Source organism: Rattus rattus, chromosome 1 (genome assembly GCF_011064425.1).
Source record: "Rattus rattus isolate New Zealand chromosome 1, Rrattus_CSIRO_v1, whole genome shotgun sequence".
Taxonomy (NCBI): domain Eukaryota; kingdom Metazoa; phylum Chordata; class Mammalia; order Rodentia; family Muridae; genus Rattus; species Rattus rattus.
In genome coordinates, this window is record NC_046154.1 from 25,682,366 (window position 1) to 25,704,160 (window position 21,795).

At 46.4% G+C, this 21,795-nt stretch overlaps 1 protein-coding gene across 1 annotated transcript; it reads right to left on the reverse strand.

Moving 5' to 3' along the window:
• Positions 1-2,013: 2,013 nt before the first annotated feature.
• On the reverse strand, positions 2,014-19,757 carry Dnajc8 (DnaJ heat shock protein family (Hsp40) member C8). Its single transcript, XM_032896727.1, has 9 exons — positions 19,643-19,757; positions 17,054-17,155; positions 14,640-14,696; positions 12,660-12,726; positions 12,031-12,125; positions 10,056-10,127; positions 5,389-5,480; positions 4,410-4,485; positions 2,014-2,747 (listed from the first exon to the last, which is right to left on the reverse strand). The coding sequence occupies exons 1-9, from the start codon at positions 19,718-19,720 to the stop codon at positions 2,625-2,627; spliced, it is 762 nt and encodes a 253-aa protein (XP_032752618.1). The 5' UTR covers positions 19,721-19,757; the 3' UTR covers positions 2,014-2,624.
• Between the last annotated feature and the right edge of the window lie 2,038 nt (positions 19,758-21,795).

Sequence of the window (21,795 nt, forward strand, 5' to 3'; positions counted from 1 at the left end):
GCTCTCTCCACTTTACCTGTACCCAGTGAGGCCTTGTTAGCTGTTGGCTGTACCGTGGAAGGTGTGGGGTAGTGGCTTTGACTCACCCAAGCCACAGGAAAAGGAGTGGAGAGGCTCTTTTAGCAACCCTCCAGTGAGGGAGTTTTCTCCTGCTGCCGGGGCCTCCTCTTTCCCACTCTAGGGGACAAGGGGCTGCAGAGGTACTGCCCTAGGTTAGAGGTCAGACTTGGCTGCAAGACTTCAATTCAGTGCCCAAGACTCTCTCTAGTATGATCACCACAGAGAAAGCTGTTCTAAACAGTTATGCACGGGTGAGGGTCATTGCTCTTCTTCCACACCGGGCCATGGCCAAAATGTGGCAGAAAGAAAATGGACTGTTCCTTCTAGAAAATACGATGTCCTCATTGAAACGCAAATAGCTGAAGGTGACAAGGAACTCATGATTCTAGCTCTGTCCCCATGCTCCAAGCAGAGTGTTCCTGGGTATGACCTCACTGCCAGCCATCTGGGGTCACTGCTCCTGACCTAAACATCATCCCCTCATGTCCTCTTCAGCTGTGTCACTGTTCACTGCTCCAGATTCCTCCTTTCACTGACAACCTCTTTGGAAACTGGAGGTGCCCAGCCCACAGGAGCAAGGCTTATTCTGCCTGTTCTCCAATCCTGCCCTCTGTTCACTAGAAATGTCCTCAGACCCATTTGCGGGACAAGCACATCTGGGGAAACTGCTTCCTGGACCTTTCACTCAGCGGTTGTAAGATGTAGTGTCGACACAAGCTTCCTGCAACTGAGAAGACATACCCTCCTGGTCACTCCCTGGTGTCTCAGAGGCTGTGAATAGCAACAGGGCAGCCATTCCCTGGTGTCTTGGAAGCTGTGAATCCCAGACGTAGGGGAACAAGCACCGTATTTTATCATGCGACTGAAACTGTGCAACTCCCACTGAACATCACACTCTCCAGGAGGCCCTCACTGGCTTCCAAGGACAGAAGCAAGAGCCTCCAGAGTAGAGGGTCCATGTGCCTCCTTCAGTCTTTGCGCCTCAGCTGTAAGGCATACAGTGGAGAGTCCCCAAGTGTCTGACTTCCTTCCAATCAACCTGTTTGTTGATGGAGTAGGCTAATTGCTGTGGCTTATTGCTGGCATGGCCTTCTGAGAAGCAAGGTGGGCTTGCAAGCGGCTGAACGGAACCACGACTTCCAGCAGCAGTGCCTGTATGCAGGAGGGGCCACTCACTCTGCCTGCCTGGAAAGCTCTGGGAGCTGCTCCCTGCCCAGGACACTGCATCAGCTCAGGACATGCAGTAGTTCTGCAGTGACCACACTTCCCTCCCTGTGCCTTGCTTTTACTGTAGCTTACGTGCTTTGGACACGCCCAGCTATACCTGGAAGCGTGACATCAAGGCCCAGCCTCCACCCACAAGGAACAAACTGAAGATGTGCACACCTTGCCTTCGGTAGCCATCTCACTTGGACACGCCCACAAGCGGCACAACAGAATGCCCAGTCATTCAGGCATCAGCTCTACACTTACTACGCCCCTCCCACAGGCTGAGCATACACTGTTAGCGGATGAGTGTACACAGGACATTTCACCCTCAGAGTGAGCGGCATCTTACTTTACAGATAGGATACTGACAACACCCACGGAGGACAGTGTGGTGACAACGTCAGATCCAGATCTGAAACAGTGATTTCCTACGGTGAAATCAATCAAAACTGTTGGTGGTGCTGAAGTCAGGGCCTCATACACAGCCATCAGCCTCGCCATACGTGATACTTACCTTTGCGGTTTTGAGTTTTGAGCCTAGACCCTCACACATGCTCGGCAAGCACTCCACCACAGAGCATGTCCCCAGCCCTTAGTCCCATTTTGTAGGTAAACTGGCTAAGACTTAACAAATTAGTGTAGGGAGCTATGTGCGTCCAGCTGCAAGACACTCTCAGGGCTGGGCCATGCAAGATAATGAACTTGCCTGCCCTGGAGTCACACCCAAGGAAGAACATCAAAGGCTTGGGTATAAAAATTTATTATACGTAAAAGAATATTACCGCTAATGAATGCAGACAAGCGAGGACACAATGGGACAGGCTGGAAGATGGCAAACTCTTTGGAAAGTGAACAGGTTTAAGTGGCTGGGAGCCTCGTGCCAAACACCACAGGGTGTCAGGACAAGTGACTGCTGTGTGAGTCCACCATGCCTCTCCTATTGGAGCCAGGGCCTCAAGGATGGCTTCCCAAGGTGGCCCAGGCTGATCTGAAGTCGGGGTGATACCACTGAAAGCAAGACATTCAATTGGAAGATTTCCACAAGCTATACATGACTTCAAGCCACCACAATTCGAATATAAAACATTAAGTTACAGGCTATGGGGAAAGGCGGCGGCAAGAGTCAGGAGCTCCTTCCAATCCTGGTGGTTCCGTGGGTGAGGATGGGAGGTTAGACCAAGCCCCTCCCCTCAATGTACAAAGAATTACTCTGATTGATATTAAATTGTATTGAAAACAAAATAGACTAGAAAGCAATGGCTACTCTATGTTGGGGAGGGGGAGAAAGAATGAGTCCTTGAAGCAGGAGGAGGCAGTGGGGAGACTCTGGCCAGGGAGGCTCCGCCATGGTCTGCTCACTCCCGCTGCTCCATCTTGACTTTCGGTGGCCGCAGGAAGGTCCGATTCTTCTTCTCCTTCTTGCCCTTTGTATTCGCCTGGAAATTTCGCCAACTGTCCACTCGACCATCCCGACTTTCCTGAAAGAAAGATCATTCATAGTCATCAAAGGTCAAGGTAAGGTCATTAATGAGCAAAAGGGCTGAGCCTGTCCTGCACCAACATCCTCCTATGGCCCAACCCTGATTAGCCTGCAGGGGCAGGGGCAGGGGCCTTCTCCCTCCTCTAAAGACCCAGCGAGGTTTCCCAGCACCCTCTCAAAGCAGTTTCGAAGAGGATGAGATGGGTAAAGACATCACAAGGCCGTTCACTGTGGACCTCTAAGTGAGTGTTGCGTGCGTCGTTTCCCATGCTGAGCTACACTCCCAGAACTAGCTTACTACTTCTCTTTATTTGGTGTTTTGTTTTTTTAAAGATTTATGGGTTGGGGATTTAGCTCAGTGGTAGAGCGCTTGCCTAGGAAGCGCAAGGCCCTGGGTTCGGTCCCCAGCTCCGAGAAAAAAAAAAAAAAAGATTTATTTATTTTATGTATGTGAGTGCACTACACTGTCACTGTCTTCAGACACACCAGAAGAGGGCATCAGATCCCATTACAGATGGTTGTGAGCCACCATGTGGTTGCTGGGAATTGAACTCAGGACCTCTGGAAGAGCAGTCAGTGCTCTTAACCGCTGAGCCATCTCTCCAGCCCCCTATTTGGTGTTTTTAAGACAGCATTTCACTATGTAGCCTTAACTGGTCTGGAGCTTACTATGTAGACCAAACTAGTGTTGAATTCCCAGAGACTTGCCCCCCTCTGCTTTCTGACTGCTGGGACAAATGTGTGCTCCATTATGGCTGGCCCCTGGCTTGTTTCTTCGAACTTTTACAAAAAGCTGACTACAGTGTGTGTTGGACAGGACTGTATGGCGATGAGAGCTGACTAGTTTTTACCAGGGAGCTAACTAGGAGCACAGCCATTCTTTGTTCACCTTGTTCCTGCTGTTCCCCTGACAACTTCGATGGGATGTCCCAAAACCAGCCACTCTCTGGCTACAAAGCTTTTTACTTCATTATCAGATGAGCTATTTACTTTCCCTTTCCATAAAGCAGGACAGAAACAGAGCCAAAAATTAGTTAGCCAAGCTCTACCCTAAATATAACTCCCATAAAAGACCAAACGCAATCCACAACTGGGTAGGACACTTGAAGAGCAATGAATCCAGTTCAAAAGCTACAAGGTGAGCTGGCATGGTGGCTCATACTGTAATCCGAGCACTGGAGTGGCTGAGGAAAGATCAAGGGTTCAAGGACAGCCCAAGCTACATAATGACTTCCAAGATACCTTGGGCTATAAAGTGAGACTGTCTTAAAAAAACAAAACAAAAACAAAACAAAACAAAAAACCAACCAAAATGTCAGAAGCCTCTCTGCAAAGTGGATAATTGGGTCAGAAGAAGCTGACTCAGTGGTTTGTATGTAGTCTAACTATAGACAGGAGATCTTAGCTCAACCCTCCCATCCCACCTGTTCTCACAAGTTGTCCTCAAGGCTAAGGAGAGGCCTCATGTTGCCTGGAAGCCGCTTGTGTTGGCCCACGTGGAGGCTGTCAGTGTCCATGTCAGGGAAAGCCACGAAGGCGAAGCAGCCCTGACTGCTTCCCCGGTGCCCGCTCTTATCCAGTACACCCCACTTCAGTCTGCCCCAGGCAGTTCTAGAGCCCCCAGAATGGCCCATCTCAGCTCCTCCCCTCAGACACTCACCTCAAAGTTTTTCTGCCATTCTCTTTCTCGCTTGGCTTTTTCCTGGGCTTCGATCTCCTCTTCTCTCTGTCGCTTCCTAGGAGAAAGCAGAGCAGGGTTTATTCTGTGCTCCCTGGAGGGAAGGCACAGCTGTGCAGGAGCACAGGGTCCCAGCCAGGGACGCCTCATCCTAAAGATGCAGACGACAAAACCCAACCCAAAAATGGTATTTCAGACAAACTCGATTAGCAAAGTCTAACTCAATTACTCTAGTCAACAGCAGAAAATGCAGGTGCCACACGACCCCAGTGTTTCACTTGTTTGTTTCTCTGTGTAATAGTCAAGGCTGCTCTGACCAGGCCAGCCTCACACTCACAAGAGATCCGCCTGCCTCTCCCAGGATTGAAGGCAGGAACCACCAGGTCTGGCTTCCTTTTCTTTTTTTTCTGAAACTGTTTCAAGTCATTCAAGCTGGCCTCAGACTTGCTATTTAACCAAAAATAGTCTTGAGCTACTCTTTCTTCTGCCTTCACCTCTCAAGTGCTGGGATCAAGGGCGGGCGTGTTCCACCATACCTGGCAACCTCCACACTTCTGACAATCAAAGGAAATCTCACTTGAGCAGAGTAACACGCTGAAGTTATTCCATTACAGTCCTATCTACTCACCACAGCCGCAGCTACGAGGCCCAGAAAAGAGCCTCACCGACTCTATCTACTGCATTCCGGAGAGGGAGGAAGAAAACACACTGCACTAATCAATAGGAATGGGATCCCTAAGGACAGGTGCCGTCAGTATTTCCCAAAACCGTACAATGGCTGACTGGCTCAGACAACCTGGTCTCCTGTGTGCTGGTAAGAGCCGCCCAACTGAGCTGGGGCCCCGCCTCTCCAGCTTGTTCAGATTCACCAGGAGACCCGCAGAGACCCGCAGAGACCCCAGAGACCCCAGAGCTCATCTGTGCATTTAAACGGGGCTAAGACGAACACAGAGACAGGCACCTCTCATGCATTTCTTTGGCTTCTCTCTCTTTCCTTTTAATCTCCAGCTCAGCAAACAGCTTCATGGTCTGTTTGTAGACTGCCTGTTTGAACTGTAAGAAAATTAAAGACAAAAGAAAATAAAAGTAAACATTTCACATCAACATTGACATCAAGCGATTACATTTAGAGACCTAAAAATTACAGTTGGGAAATGAACTGTCTGCAGGGAGAAGCAATTAACAACACTGTCTCCTCAGGAGCAAAGACACCTGCCTGGGAGACCTTCCTCTTCTAGCCTGCAGACGGTCTGCTAAGACAGACACACACACCACCACCACCACCACCACCACCACCACCACCACCACCACCACCACCACCACCACCACCACCACCGGGAATTTTAAAGGGGGCTTCTCTCCAAAATTCCAACTTTTACTCTTCCTTTCTATAAATATTTTATAATTTTGATTTAGTGGCCAGAACGAAGCTGACTCCTACATAGTGAATAGATGGGGACAAACACATGCCCAAAACTGCAACCATGTCTTAAGGGACAAAGCCACTAATCAGACTTCCTCACAGCTAGGTATGGCCATGTGACTCAGAGTTTAGTCAATGTACTCAATGCACTTAAATACGACGTCTAGGACGTTCTTAGAAGGAGTGGCATATCTCGTACCCCTCCTTTATTCCCTCCTGATCAGACACCTGGACTAGGAAGGTGGCAGCCACATCTTTGTAGGCAGAGCCATAGCAGAGCCAAGACCCTGAGGGACACGTGGTGCAGAGGTTCCATGTCAGCCACCACCCCGTGTGCCCACAGGGCAGACATGCTCTACCTTCACGGAGCCACTTTCAGCTTACACGGTGCCCTTTAGGCAATACACTGATAGGAGCATAAAGACCAAGAGTACAGAGGATGAAACCCAAGGCCTCAGCTGAAACCTCTACCACCACCTTTAACTCGCAGTGCACTCAGCCTTTTAAGAAACTATGCTGCAGTTGTCACTATCACCAGGGCTACTATTTGGACTTGTACCAATTCAAGAAATGTGGCCAGATCCCACCACACAATCCCTACACACCACAGGCCCTCAGATCCCACCACACAATCCCTACAAACCACAGGGCCCTCGGATCCCACCACACAATCCCTACAAACCACAGGGCCCTCGGATCCCACCACACAATCCCTACAAACCACAGGGCCCTCGGATCCCACCACACAATCCCTACACACCACAGGCCCTCAGATCCCACCACACAATCCCTACAAACCACAGGCCCTCAGATCCCACCACACAATCCCTACAAACCACAGGGCCCTCGGATCCCACCACACAATCCCTACAAACCACAGGCCCTCAGATCCCACCACACAATCCCTACAAACCACAGGGCCCTCGGATCCCACCACACAATCCCTACAAACCACAGGGCCCTCGGATCCCACCACACAATCCCTACAAACCACAGGGCCCTCGGATCCCACCACACAATCCCTACAAACCACAGGGCCCTCGGATCCCACCACACAATCCCTACACACCACAGGCCCTCAGCATTCTACTTCTTTGCTCTCAGTAAGTTTGGTGAGGTCGTGCTTAGGTCTTGTTTGTTTGTTGTGGGCTGTTTTCTGGAGACAGAGTCTAACTATGTAGCCCAAGCTGGGCTCAAACTCAGGGCAATTCCCTGCTTCATTCAGCCTCCCAACTACTAGCTCATAGATAGGTGTGCACTAAACTCATGAAGGCTTCTTTCTTTTTTTTTACTTTATTCGCTTTATACACATGAGTAAGTGGGTGCATTATGTATGTATTACCCACAAAGGTAAGAAGATACTGAATCGGGGCTGGAGAGATGGCTCTTCCAGAGGTCCTGAGTTCAATTCCCAGCAACCACATGGTGGCTCACAACCATCTGCAATGGGAGCTGATGCCCTCTTCTGATGTGTCCTAAGAGAGTAACAGTGTACTCACATAAAATAAATAAATCTTTAAAAAAAAAGAAAAAAGGCATCGGACCCCATGGAACTTAGTTACAAATGCCATCCTGTGGGTGCTGGGAATGAAACACAGGTCGTCCGTAGAGCAGTGAGTACATTCTACTGCTGAGCCATCTTTCCGGCCCCTTATTTCATTTTTTATCTAAAAGATTTATTGTAAATACGTATAAATGTGTGGCTGCATGCAGGGTTGTGCACACACGAGTGTACATAAAGTCCAGAAGAGGGCGTCGGATCCTTTGGAGACGCAGACCATTGGGAGGCACGGTGAGGAGGCTGGGACCCACACTCAAGTCCTCTGCCTGAGGAATGCTCCTTACCAGTAGCACCAACCAACTACGAGTTTTTCAGAGCAGAGATTATGTTGTTGTTTACAGTGTTTTATTCCCAACAGAAAGTATTCTGAGTTACACATGAAGTACAGGAAAGAAAGTGTCTATATAGTAGGGTCATGAACTCAGATCAGACGCAGCAGGCAAAGAGCATGGAGGGAAAAAAATGGAGTCCCCAGCATTCTGTTGCTTCTCTTTAATACTGTCAGCTGCTACGAGGTGCTCAGGAAGGACAGCAACTGGGTAACATTTAATAAATATCACATTATCTTTATGTGTGTATGGTGCACACACATGGATATGTATAATGATGTTTGCGTGTGAATGTACATGTATGCAGGTGCACATGAGGGTGAATGTGGAGGCCAGAAGATGGCATCAAGTATCTTCCTCAACTGCTCTCAACTTGACTGAGCAAGGCAGCTTAGCCTGTCCTGAACCTGGAGCTTAGCACGTCCAGCTAGTCCAGCATTCCTCCAGACAGGCAGCCGCCATGACATGACCATCCAGGTTTTGCTGCGGTTTGGGGATCTAAATTCTGATTCTCAGACTTGCATGGCAAGCATTTGACCCACTGAGCCAATTCTCTAGCAGAAAATATTTTAGTATCTTTAAAAGCACTAAATAGGGGTTGGGGATTTAGCTCGGTGGTGGAGCGCTTGCCTAGGAAGCGCAAGGCCCTGGGTTCGGTCCCCAGCTCTGAAAAAAAGAACCAAAAAAAAAAAAAAAGCACTAAATAGTGAGGTAAAGAGACGGTTCAGTGGTTAAGAGCACCGGCTGCTCTTCCCGGCACTCATATGGTAGCTGGCTAACAACTATCTGTAACTATTCCCTGGAGACTGAATGCCCTCTTGTGGCCTTTGAGGGTACCAGGCGTATATGTGGCACACATACGTCATTCAGGCAAAACACCCATGCACATTTACTTTAAAAATTAAAAATAAATAAAAGCCATCTCCCTAGAACTCAACTTTTAAGCTCCTTTGTACCAGTGTATGTAGGTGTATGCATCTGTATGTATACATGTGTCTATTAGTATGTGATGGCTAGTTTTATGCCATCTTGACACAAGCTAGAATTATCTAAAAGGAGGGAACATTGGTTGAAAAAATTGCCTCCATAATACCTAACTGTACAGCATTTTCCTAATTAGTGTCTGATGAAGCTGTCCCAGGCCCACTGTGGGCGGTGCCTTCTTGGGCTGGTGGTCTTGGGTTGTCTAACAAAGCCGACTGAGCGCCCCTCCATGGCCTCTGCTGATCAGTTCCTGCCCTATTTTTGATGGAGCTCTGGCTGCGCTGGAATTCATTATATACACCAGGCTGGCCTCAAAACTTACAGAGATCTACCTGCCTCTACCTCCCAAGTGCTGAGATTAAAGGTTTGAACCGCCACACCTGGTTTACCCAAGTTTTTTTATTCGATTAACTAATGTTTGTGGGGTGAGGAGGAACAAGAGAATGCATCAGATCTCTTGGAACTGGAATTATTTAACAAGGCATTGTGAGCCACCATGTGTGTGCTAGGAACTGAATCCAGGTCCTCTGCAAAAAACAGGGATCTTTCCAGCCCCAGCTTCCTTCACAAGTACCTAAGGTTCCTATGTATCTCAAAAGAAACGTAAAACTGTAATTATATATAATACGTTGCATCTGTGGTTTATAAAATCATCAACTGCAAACTCCATCAGATGTACATTTAAGAAATGATGATGCCAGGCAGTGTGGTACACACCTTTAATCCCAGCACTTGGGAGGCACAGGCAGCAGGATCTCTGTGAGTTTGAGGCCAGCCTGATCTACAAAGTGAGTTACAGGAAAGTCAGGGCTAAACAGAGAAACCCTGTCTAGGAAGGAAGGAAGGAAGGAAGGAAGGAAGGAAGGAAGGAGGAGGGAGGGAGGGAGGAGGGAAGGGAGGGGAAGAGGACTGGCAATGGCTTTATACTAAAAGCTGAGGAGATGGTTAGCAAATTAGAATGCCTGCTGTCAAACATGAGGCCCTGAGGGACAAGCTTCAGCTCTCAATGTGGCTACACATGCCTGCACAATTAGGGGACAGCACAATTAGTGGGGTTTGATGGCCAACAGTGGAGTTCAGTGAAAGACCCTGTCTAAAGGAACTAGATAAAAAATGCTAGAGCATATAACTCCTGCCTCCTACACATGTGTGCACACACGACGACCACACATGCAAACATGACGTACATGTAACACATACCCAGATGTACGACAAACATATCTACACACAGGATGGGAAAAAAGGTAAATGAATGTCCGTCTACAGGTTAAAGGAGGCTTTCTCTTTAATCCACCCGTCACACAGGACAGTGGTTTCCCACGGTAACTCACCAGCTCGGGATCATCTTCCTCTACATTCGTAGGCTTCCCTTCCTTCTTTAGTTGCTTTTTTCGCTCTTTCACCTAAGAAGAATTTTTTTCATCAGAAGATGAACACTGCCCTTTAAGAATAGCCACTGAGCTGTACATATGTGCACTTTTCCATAGGATGGGATATCCACACACTTTCCACGGGCACAGGAGAAGATGAAGGCAAGAGCCTCCTCCTGCACCATTGGTAACAGTAACAGTAATAACAACAGCAATCATTTCTGATAGAAAACACTGTAAAAGCAACTAAGAGGTGGAGCCTTGGGTCCTTCCTCTCCCTCATCTAAAGCCCACACTAGCCTGCACCTCAGCAAACATCAGGGAAAGGGTAACCAGCAGAGATGTTGTCCCCAAGTCATAAAGGCTGGGCCACGGTCGACAGCCTAAGACATGGCTTTCTTAACTTGTGGTCACAGAGTTAGAACAAAGAGCACATTTGCCGAGCTTTAGAAGAATCTACAAAATGTACGGCATTGTAGGTATAAATCGTATTTCTAAAGTATATTCTTGGTAGCGTCCACTGTGAGAGTCCAGGAAACCATAATTTCCACACGCACAGCATTAATGGGCATGCTCGCTACTCTGCCACTACACATCTCAGTTCTGAGAATTCAGAGACACTGCTCCCGTTAGAGACATGAGGGCAGCCAGACTCAGAAATACTTTACTGCCCCCTTGTGGCCAGGAACTCTAAAGACAATTCTTTATAAGCAAAATGCAGAGAGGACTGAAGAAACTGTCCTGTGCTCTTCTAATCTCTAACAGGACTGACCCTACAATGCAGTGTGCCATGCAGCCAGCAGGACCCGGGTATAGCCCCTTGCTTTTCCAACTTTCCCTCCCTATCCTTATCTAAGACGAGCCCGTCTTTATTGTTATGGCCTATAAAGCTCTGATTCAGATTCCAAAGCTCTTCAAGTAAGGTGGACCCCTGATTCACTCCACTGGAATCACTCTGGACACGGTATTGGGATTCTTGCTCCACTGGATAAAAGAGAGGCTTTGTAACTGGGCAGAGGGGCACATACCTACAATCCTAGCAACTGCACATGGAGAAAGATCAGGAATGCCAGATCCAGTGTTCTCAACATGGTTCAGCAGCTGCTCCGGCAAGGATCCAGGTTCAGTTCCCAGCACCCACAATGGCCCAGACCCATCCCATAAACTACCAGAGGATCATGCCACCCTCTTCTGACCTCCCTGCATACCAGGCCCATGGTGCACATACATACATGCAGACAAAACATTCATACACATAAGATAAATCTGACAGACTTAAAAAGAATTTACAGTCAGTCTCAGGTACATAGCTAATTCGAGGCCAGCCTGAACTATATACGACCCTCTTTCAAAATAATCCAGCCCCCCCAAAAAGTCTTTCTACCTGGACACAATGGCATACACCCCATAACCCCATGGCTCAGGAGAGAATTAAGAAGTCAAGGCCAGCCCAGGCTAAACTGTCCTGCAACCCCAGCAAGACCCCACTTTAAACAAACAGACAGAGGTTGTGACCTAATTTGTTCAATGGAGTCTTCAGAGCGCTGTCACTCATCTGGACATTCCCTCAGCTCCCTGACAGCCTTTCTCCTTTCTAAATCCTCCAACAAAAGTATAACCAGGGAGTCAACGGGGTCAGAGCAACTCCACTTCTGCACTCTCTGAGGTAGGATGGCACCTGGGCTGGAGAACAAAAGTGCTGTCAGCACCACACAGGACTGGTGGGGCAAGTGGGAGTGGCAGTGTCCTAGCCACCTCACCCTGAGCTCTTCTCTCAGGAATGAATGCTAGCCTTTGGCACTATTCCCAAGCACCACAGCTAAATGGTACAAAGAACAACCAGTGGCCTGCACTGCTGGCTTGCACACACCCTTCTACATGGTGCCCCAGGCTTGCTGTCACTTCCTGTAAACACAGCAGCACTAGAGATACTTACAGTGTGTTCCACGTATTCTTTTCCTGCCTGAATTACATCCAGGGCCCTCTTCTTTTGCTCCTGATCCAGTAGCAACTTGTAAGCTTTGTCCACAGCTAATGCAAAACATTGAAGTTAACTGTTTCTGCAAATACCCTCTCAAAGTCTGAGCTGTACTCAGCAGTGCAAATGGATCTGCACTGTCTAAAAACATTCCCTACTTTGTTAAATTATTTACCTTTGTTAAACCCATTTTTAAAAAAAGGCATACAACCATAGCAATGACCTTGAAAGTCTTAGGAAAAATCATTAAATATACGGTCAAGGCTAAAATACCATATCTAGACTTAAGACATTGATAAAGTATTTCCCACTTATGTTTAACAAAGAAAAAAGAACCTAAGCAATAGAAGTATATTGGTAGGCACAAAGGTTTTAACAGAGCAAGGTCACTACACTTTCTCTGCAGTACTGGGGACTGGACCCAGGGCCTTAAGCATGCTAGCTAGGCAAGCACTGAGCTACACACCCAGCCCCCGAGGAAACATCCTGCTTAAATGGCTGCTTTACTGAAATCCACAGCTCTTCATAACCAGTTATTCCTTACATTGACAGCTCTATTACTCAAACATAGGTAAATGTACAAATACCTTCAAAAGCCTTCTGTGCTCTGTCAGCATCGTCCTGGTTTTTGTCAGGATGCACCAAGATAGACAACTGCATAGAAGAGAGAAGTCAGGTTCATCAGCACTTCATGGACGTGATCTGAACTCTTCATGCACACCATTAGTGAATAAGTAAAGCCCGAGTGTTTTGTAAGAGAACCTCCCCAGATGATTCCTTCAGACACTTCCAAGATTGATTCCTGCCTCGCTACCACCACACTGTGGAGCAAAAAGAACCATCTTGGGAAATGGAAACCTACTGTTAATGCTGGAAGTTCCAGACCCACAATCCTGATTTGTGATTCTAACCTTAGTCACAAGCTAGCTTTGCAACCCTGAGCAACTCAGTCAGCCTATCTCACCTCACTTCCTGCTCTACCCCTGGAAAAGACACAAAGTACCTACATCTAAATAGTTTGCTGTGTGAGCAAATAACCAATGCAAGTAATCAGCATAAATGGAAAATGGAGACCCATTCTCCAAACCTCACAGAGGAGGCTGGACAATGGTTAACATATTCAAAGCATCAAGACATCCATTGAAAGCCTTCTGTATGTGATGCCTCATTTAACTATTTGGACACATTTACCAGGTGAAGTAAAACAGACACAGAAAAGCCCAAAGCACTTGTTCAAGTACACAGCTTTTACGTAAGAAAATAGATTAAAACTAAAGTCATATGTGCTCTTAACTATGAAGCCATCTAATGAATCACGAAGAAGTCGTAACTCAAGTTTGTTTACTCAGGAAAAGTTTAATTAGTGACTAAAAAACGTTTGTTATATTGGGAATAACTGCTAACGGGCTGTACTGGAAAACAAGACTATGGGGAGAGGAGAGGATGGGATGCTAAGTTTGAGCACAGACCAGTGGAGTAAAGCTATAAAGTTATATAATGGGAAATGATTGAGCAGGCAAAAACAAAATGCATCTTAGCTTAATACAGCATGTGGGAGCTATGAGTCAGCAATGTGGAAATCCACCTCACAGGAGCGAGCAATGGGCTTTAGTACAACCAGTAAGACTGTTGTTCAGAACGACAGTCAGCACTGGCCAGGCCCCACTCACATGTGCAAAGCATGACAATATAAAGAACATAGACGCTAAAAAGACACTGGTAAGAATCAGAGACGAGAGAGCGTCTCTCCTGAAGAAATTTCAAAAGCATTGTTACGTTAAGCCAGGCAATGTATTTTTTAGAAACGTCTTGTGTTTCCTGGGTGGAGGGTGTGAGCACATGCTGTCAGAGGACATTTACTAGAGTCAGCTCTCTCCTACCACGTGGGTTCCGGGATCAAACTCAGGCCATCAGGCTCCACAGCAGGTACTTTTACCTGCTGAGCCATCTCTCTAACCTAAGTGGGATATTTCTTGAGTATTTACAACCATTTGCAAGACATAAAGTGACTGAGTGGGTTAGGCGTATGATATGGTAGCTACTTAAAGGTGCGTTAGGACAATCTTATAAACCAGAATGTGTGAGGACAGTATGACAACATGAGATCCTACCTCGAATAAAAATAAGTCTGTAGATACTCTAGTTGGATAGAAAAATCATTGTACTCACAGAAAAACTTTTACATTATTTAACATTTTACATCACCACACATACATGCCGCTGTAAGGGTATGACAACAGTTAACTAGCCTTAATTTGAAAAGTAATGTGGGGTTAATTTCGGCCCCCAAATCATGTCTCAAAAATCATGCCTACGATATAGCTGAATTGATAGAGTGCTTGTCTTAGTATATATGAAAACCCGGGTTCAATCCCAGCACCCCATAGACCAGGAGTGGCACATGCCTGCAATCTCAGAACTAAGGCAGTTAAACCGGGAGGATCTGAAGTTCAAGATCATCCTAATTACACAGTACAAAGCTCTAGGCAAGCCTAAGCGGTATGAGACCCCCATCATGAAGAAACAAACAGGAAGCCCTAGCTCTAAGGAGAGCAACAGCACCATACCTGGCGGAACCTCTTTTTTATTTCTTCATCTGTCACTTCAGGATCTATTTGAAGAACCTGGAAGAACCAAGATCAAAACTGTAAAGCCGGGCATGGCTGCCCACATGTCATCTCAATCCTAGGAAAAGAGGCAGAAAGACGGTAAGTGTAGGGGGCAGCCTTGCTTACAAGCAGTACAGTCTCAAAACACAGAAGACTGGGGGTGGGGAGTGGTCCTAGAATCCTACACACAAGATCAGAAAGTCAAGACCATCCTTGGCTATGTAACCAACTCAATGCCAATCTTGAGACATGAGACACTGTCTCAAAATGAACCAACCAACCCAGGAGGGAGAGGACCTGTGTGTGAGTGTGTGTTTCAGTATGCATCCGCCTCCTCGAATGCCTTCTGTCTCCGCTTCTGCCTATAATCATTCCACTAAGTAAAACCAAGTGAAATCCTATACACTCAATCTCACAGTCTAGAACATGGTGTCAGAGCATAGAGCTCACCCGGGATAAAGAAGCGAGTGACCACCCAAGAAGTAGTATTTAGTTAAAGTGCTAGAGCCCATGCTGGGTGAGAATAGTCCACACAGAGCAGCAGCTTGGCATGGAGTGCCAAGAAAGGATGAGGAGGGAAAGCCCAGAGTCAGGCTGCCAAGATTCTGTCAGAACCTAGGCAGAGTAAAGATATGAACATGGGCTCAGCACAGTGGTTCACTCACGATCCCAGTATTTAGGAACTTGAGATAAAACTGTTAGGAGTTATAGACTAACCTAAGCCATAAAGAGAGATTCTGACTATAAAAATAAAAACAGGGCTGGATGTCTTAGGGGTTAAGATCATGCACTGCCCTAGAACAAGAGCTCAGCTCCCAGCCACTTGTAATCCAGTTCCAGGAAATGCCGCAGGTCTGGTCCCCATGTGCACCCTTCTCACCTACTCATGTGCAGAGACCCACACACAGACATGTACACATGATTTAAATAAAAACAGTGGCTAGAGAAATGGTTCAGTGATTAAGAATACTTGTTGTGGGGCTAGAGAGATGGCTCAGTGGTTAAGAGCACTGACTGCTCTTCCAGAGGCCCTGAGTTCAAATCCAGGCAACCACATGGTGGCTCACAACCATCTGTAATGAGATCTGATGCTCTCTTCTGGTGTTTCTGAAGACAGCAACAGTGTACTCATATAAATAAAAAATAATTTATAATCATCATCATCATCATCATCATCATCATCATCATCATCAGTGTATTTGGAAGGTTAAAGGAACAGACTTAACAGAGCCGCTGAGGGCAGCACAAGAATCTGTCTGCTACCCTGTGTTGGAAAAATAAAAGACATACAGCCAACTCACTGCGACGTGAGGTAAATGACTTTTGGCTTTTTATCACACGAGAAAGAACAACGATTAGTGTTGAGAAGAAACGTTCAGAGCCAGGCGCAGTGGGTGGTGCACACTGTGCTCCTGGTGCTCAGCAAAGTGAGGTGGGAGGACTAGGCTGAGCCACTCTGGCTACATTAGAGATACGTTCAAAAATACACAGGGCATTATCTTCTCTAAAATCTCCTAGTCTAGGTCTGTTTTGAATGAATATTTGGTATTTTTTATTTTCCGGTAACAAAAAAGTTTTAACCAAGTTTTCGCTTTGTTTTTTTTTTTTTTTTTTTTTTTGAAACAAAGTTTTTCTGGAGCCCTAGGCTTGCCCCTTTCTATTTAGCCCAGGCTAGCCTCAAACTTGTAGAGATATTCCTGCCTCTGCCTCCCAAGGGCACAGAGAATTACATACCTGGCATTATAATTTTTTAAGGTCAAGGACTATAAATTTATCAGGCCAGCTATAGCCCTCCCCCCCCAAAAAAAAACCCTTGTCTATTTGGGTTACTAAAGGTTGGAGAACATCTAACAGGACAAAGTTTATCTCATTTATTTTTTTTAAGCTGCATCAACAAGTCTACTCACAATAAAATCATTCAACCTCAAAGACGACCTAACCACCACAAAAATTCCACCACTTTTCCTGTTTTTTCATTCCTAACCAAAGAGCTTGGAGTGTATGCTGTAACCTAGGTCTGCTCCCAAGCCAGGTTCGACAGCTTACACCTATAACCCCAGCACTTAAGAGGCTGAGGAAGAACTAGAGTCAGAGCCCAAGGCTAACCTGGGACATAGAGTGAGCCCCAGGCCATACTGAGCTATAGTAACATCCTGTTTCTAAAATAGCTAGCCAGGTGTGCTGGTTCATGTCCACAATCTCAGCATTTGGGAAGTTGAGGTAGGAGAATCTGGAGTTCAAAGCCAACATTGAATACATGAGACTGTCTCAAAACAAAGGAACAAACAGCCCACCCTACATACGTATATGTACCTACATTCATATACATATGAAAAGCTCTCCCATCGCAGATGCTACAACAATCTGCTCACCTCAAATGGGTTCAGATTAAAGTAAGAGGAACCAGGACGAGTCAATCTTTCAATCTGATTTTTGGACGTTAGAACTGAATCTCTCTTCTCTATTTGCTTCACCTAAAAGATAAAAGAATTGATAATTCCGTTAGTAAAAATGAGCTGAATGTCTACTTTCACACAACATTAATGCTCAGCGAACAACTATTAATATCTACCATGTGCAAGACACTTTGCTAAACTGAAGAATGCTTACAGCAGCGTAATGATTTTACAATGATAGTTCGCTCCACCATCCATGTAAGAGCTAGGCATGGGCACATCCGCCTGTAACCCCCGAGCTAAGGAAGGGGAGACACGCAGATCCCCAAAGCTCACTGGACAGCCAGCCTAAGCTCAGCTCCAGGTTCAGTGACAGATTTCGTCTCAAAAAATAACAAACGGGGGGTTGGGATTTAGCTCAGTGGTAGAGCGCTTGTCTAGCAAGCTCAAGGCCCTGGGTTCAGTCCCCAGCTCCGAAAAAAAGAAAAAAAAAAAAAAAAAACAAATGGTGAAAGACACATAACAATGACCTCTGTGCCCACTTGTGCATACATGCACACACATATACACCACATGCAATTTTTAAATTTACATTTATTGTTTATGTTAACAATTCTACTTCATGGGTATTAGCATTATCTCCATTTTTCTTTTTTTAAATATTGTTTTGTTTTATGTATACGAGTGCTCTACCTGCACGAACACCTGCATCCCAGAAGAAAGCATCGGATCACACTACAGATGGTTGTGAGCCCCCATGTGACTGCTGGAATTTGAACTCTGCAAGAGCATCCATTGCTCTTAGTGGCTGAGTCATCTCTCCAGCTCCCATTATCCCTATTTTACACATAGAAAAATTATGGCTTACAGAGACTGAGGTTTCCAATTACCTAACCTGTGAGAAATTTACCCTAACAGTTTGACTCACACAATCAGACGTCAAGAGGACTCCCAGATAATAAACACAGTTCCCAACACAGAGCTATAGAGCTGCATGTGGGCACAATTAATCCATCTTTTTTCCATTTTGAAAGGAGAAATACAACTATACTGAACCATGACTTATGAGCAACATTCAACGCCATTATGGAGGCCTTAGGAGATGGCTCAGTTGGCGGAGTGCTCCCTTAGCAGGCATAAAACCCGCTTTTGATCCTTGGCAAAAGGAAACAGCTGGATGTGGTGGCTTACTCCTGCATAGTAGCAGCTGGGAGGCTGAGGCAGGAGAATGATCCCTAGTTCCAAGCAGCTTACACTGCAAAGTGAGTAAGCCCACCTAAGCTTCATTGAGAACTTGTCTTAAAAACAAAAGGACAAACTAGGTGATGGAGGCAACCATCTTAGGCAGACGGAGGGGCAGACAGGCGATCTCTGTGAGTTCAAGGCCAGCCTGGTCTACAGAGAGAGCACCAAGACAGCTAGCGTTATACCCAGAGAAACTCTTATCTCACAGAGTCAAAAATAAATTAAAAAAAAAAAAAAGACCAAAAAGAGATATAGAGTACATGCTCATTCCCAGTGTTGAACTCTGAAGCACAGCCATTCTTTCTCTGCTTCCTGCCTGAAGATGTGAACTGCTCGGCCTCCATTTTCCACCAAGAGGGACTGAAATTTCTCAGACAGTGCGCAAAGTATGCCAACGCTGTGAAGAAAGAAAAATACTTCCTAACGTAACAAGTATTCTTACGAGCACAAGAGATAATGGCTCTCGTCCCAGCACTTTGGAGGCTGAAGCAAGAAGGTCCAACCTGGGCTACCAGGAAGTACTAATTCAAAAACTACTGCCTTGCTTCTACTTTATAACTTTCAAGCTGCTTTCTTATACATTAAACCCTTTAATCATCGTGAAAACTCTTACACTATTAAGTTACAAGTGTGGGAACTGATGCTTTGAAAGATTTCAACAGCAGTTAGGCTTACTGCCTTGCAAGAACTCAACGTGAGGGCCTCTGACGCCAGACAGCCTACTTTTACTCAATTTATCCATTCACTTAATCAACGAATATATGCGAAACATCCACCGTGCATTAGGCACTGGCGACTCAATGTCAACAAGGCTCGGCAAGTTCACTCCTGTCCTACCTGACACCAAATACTTATGCACCCTCTTAAGGTTCGTCAGATTAAAGATGGGGGTCACATAACGCATTCTTGTCACGATGAACAGTGCTCAGCACGGATAAACCGCAGATATCGCCACTCACACAATTCATGGCAGAAGAGTGGGAAAAGGCCTCCCTCCTGTTTACAAATAAAAAGTAGGTGCGCCGCAGCTCGGCCTCCGCCAGCCGGAGACTCCACAGCCAGCAGGCTGCATCGCGCGACAAGCGACTCGCCGACCCCTCTCAGGGTCTGGGTCTACAGGGCCAGCTGCCCCGCCGCGTTCCGTTCCGGGGACCTCAGCAGCCACAGTGGCGGTCGCGTACGCACTCCGCAGCCGGTCCGCAGTCCCCAGGCCAGGAGGCGCGGGCCAACGGTCCCGGGAAGCGTCCCGCCGCCCCCTGCCGCGGCGGATAGAGCCGGAGCGCGGTCGCGCTGAGGCCACCATCCTTACTCCGGGCTCACCTCACTGTAGAAGGTCATAAATGCCTCCTCTGTGCTACCTCCGCCGCCAGAAGCACCACTCTCTCCCGAAGCCGCCATTTTCCCGGCTAGCCGCCACGTGACCGTTCTGCGCAAGCGCAGCCTCACGTGACCTTACAAGCCCGCCTTCTTGGACTCACCTCCGCCGGCCCGCTGTATTTAAAGGGACCGAGACTTTTTTTTTTTTTTTTTTTTGGTTTGGTTTTGGTTTTGGTTTTTCAGAATAAGTTTTCTCTATGTTGCCCTGGTTGTCCTGGAATTCACTATATAGACCAGGCTGGCTTCAGACTCAGAGATCTATTTGCCCCTGCCTCCTGGATGCTGAGATTAAAGGTGTACCTCGGCTTTTTTTAAAAAAAGTTAACGTGAAGGACCTTGGAGATGGCTCAGCCAGACAGGGTTCTTGCTTCCAAACCTGACGAACTAAAATTCAGCCCCAAGACCCTCAGAGTGGAAAAAAGACTCCCAAAAGTTGCCTTCGGATTTCACACGTATCTCGTAGCCAGTCACACACACACTCTTGTTGTTTTTGTTTTATTTTTGAGACGGGGTCTCTTTACATAGGCCTGGCTGCTGGAACTCGCTCGCGAGGTAGACTAGGCTGGCTTTGCACACATCGAGATCTGCCTGCCTCTGCCTCCAGAGTTCTAGGATGCATTCACCGCTATGCCAGGCCACACATATTTTACTTTAAAAAATAATTTTTTTTTATTTCCAGAAGAGCCAGGGCTGCACAAAGAAACCCTGTCCTGAAAAATCAGCATATATGGATTTACCCTGTCCTAAAAAATCAGTATATATGGATTTCCCCATTCCCCATTATACCTATTATTCTGAACATTTCCCATGGATGGAGTCTACTTAGACAATTCTTTTTGTATTTAGTTTTTCATGGAGCAGTTTTTTGTTTTTTGACACAGGATTTCTCTATGTAACCTTGGTTGTCCTGGAGTTCTCTCGGTAGACCAGGTTGACCTCAAACTCACAGAGATCCACCTACCTCCCCTGAGTGCTGGGATTGGTGTGGATAACCACCATGTAGCATTTTTTTTAGTTTATACCAATGGAGCCTACCCGAGTGCTCAAGAGGCAGAGGCAGGCAGATCTCCTGAGTTTGGGGCCAGCCTGGTCTACAGAGTAAGTTCCAGGACAGCCAGGCCTGTGAAGAAAAACCTATCTCAAAAAACAAAAAACAAAAAACAAAAAAAAAAAATGTTACTGCATTTTATGGTGGCATCAAATTCCACAAAAGTATGTCTATGCGATGATTTGTCGATCTCTTCAGAAGTTCAACATTTGGGGTATTCTCACCTTTGGACCATTGTGAAATAGTATTGTGAAGCTGGGCACATGCCTGTAATCCCAACACTTGGGAGGTAGAGAGAGAAAGATGAGGAATCACAGCTCTCTTCACTGGGAATTTAAGGCCATCCTGAGTTACAACAGATCTCATCTAGGGAGGGAGGGACAAAGTGGGATGGAAGATGTACAAGTATTTGTGCTTGGAGTTTGTTATTTAATTTTAAATTTTTTTAAATTAGACTTATTTATTGGTGGGGCACAGGACCACAGTGCACATGGTATTTTGGGAGTCAGTTCTCTCCTTCCACCACTGGGGCCCAGCACTAACTCTGTGTGTTTGTCCGGTGTTGGGGGTGTTTGTTTCTTAAAACAGGAACTTACTATGAAGTCCTGGCTGGCCCAGAATTCCCTTTGTTAAATCGGCTTGATTAAACAGGTCTGTTCTTCCTCTCAGCCTGTGCTTCAGGAGCTCTGGGATTACAGGTTTGTACCACCAGTTCCCTTGATGTTTCCAGTGTCACTGTACCCTGTCACCAAGTTATTAGGTCCATTCACTGACATATTAGTACAGCTCAAAAATACTAATTCACGACCTACTAAGGCTCGGATGGCTTCACAAGCAGGATGACTTCAGAAGCAGGATAAAAAAATTGCTGACGACAGAATGACTAGGAAGGTCAAAGAAGGGTTTCTCTGAGAAAGTGACATTTAAGGTGAGAGGATGGACTGCAGTGGCAATATAACCAAAGAACAAGAACACCTCAAGAGATGACTACGATTTCATATGTATAGAGGTATGTTGGAGGTCGATAACCAGACTGTCGGCATCCTAA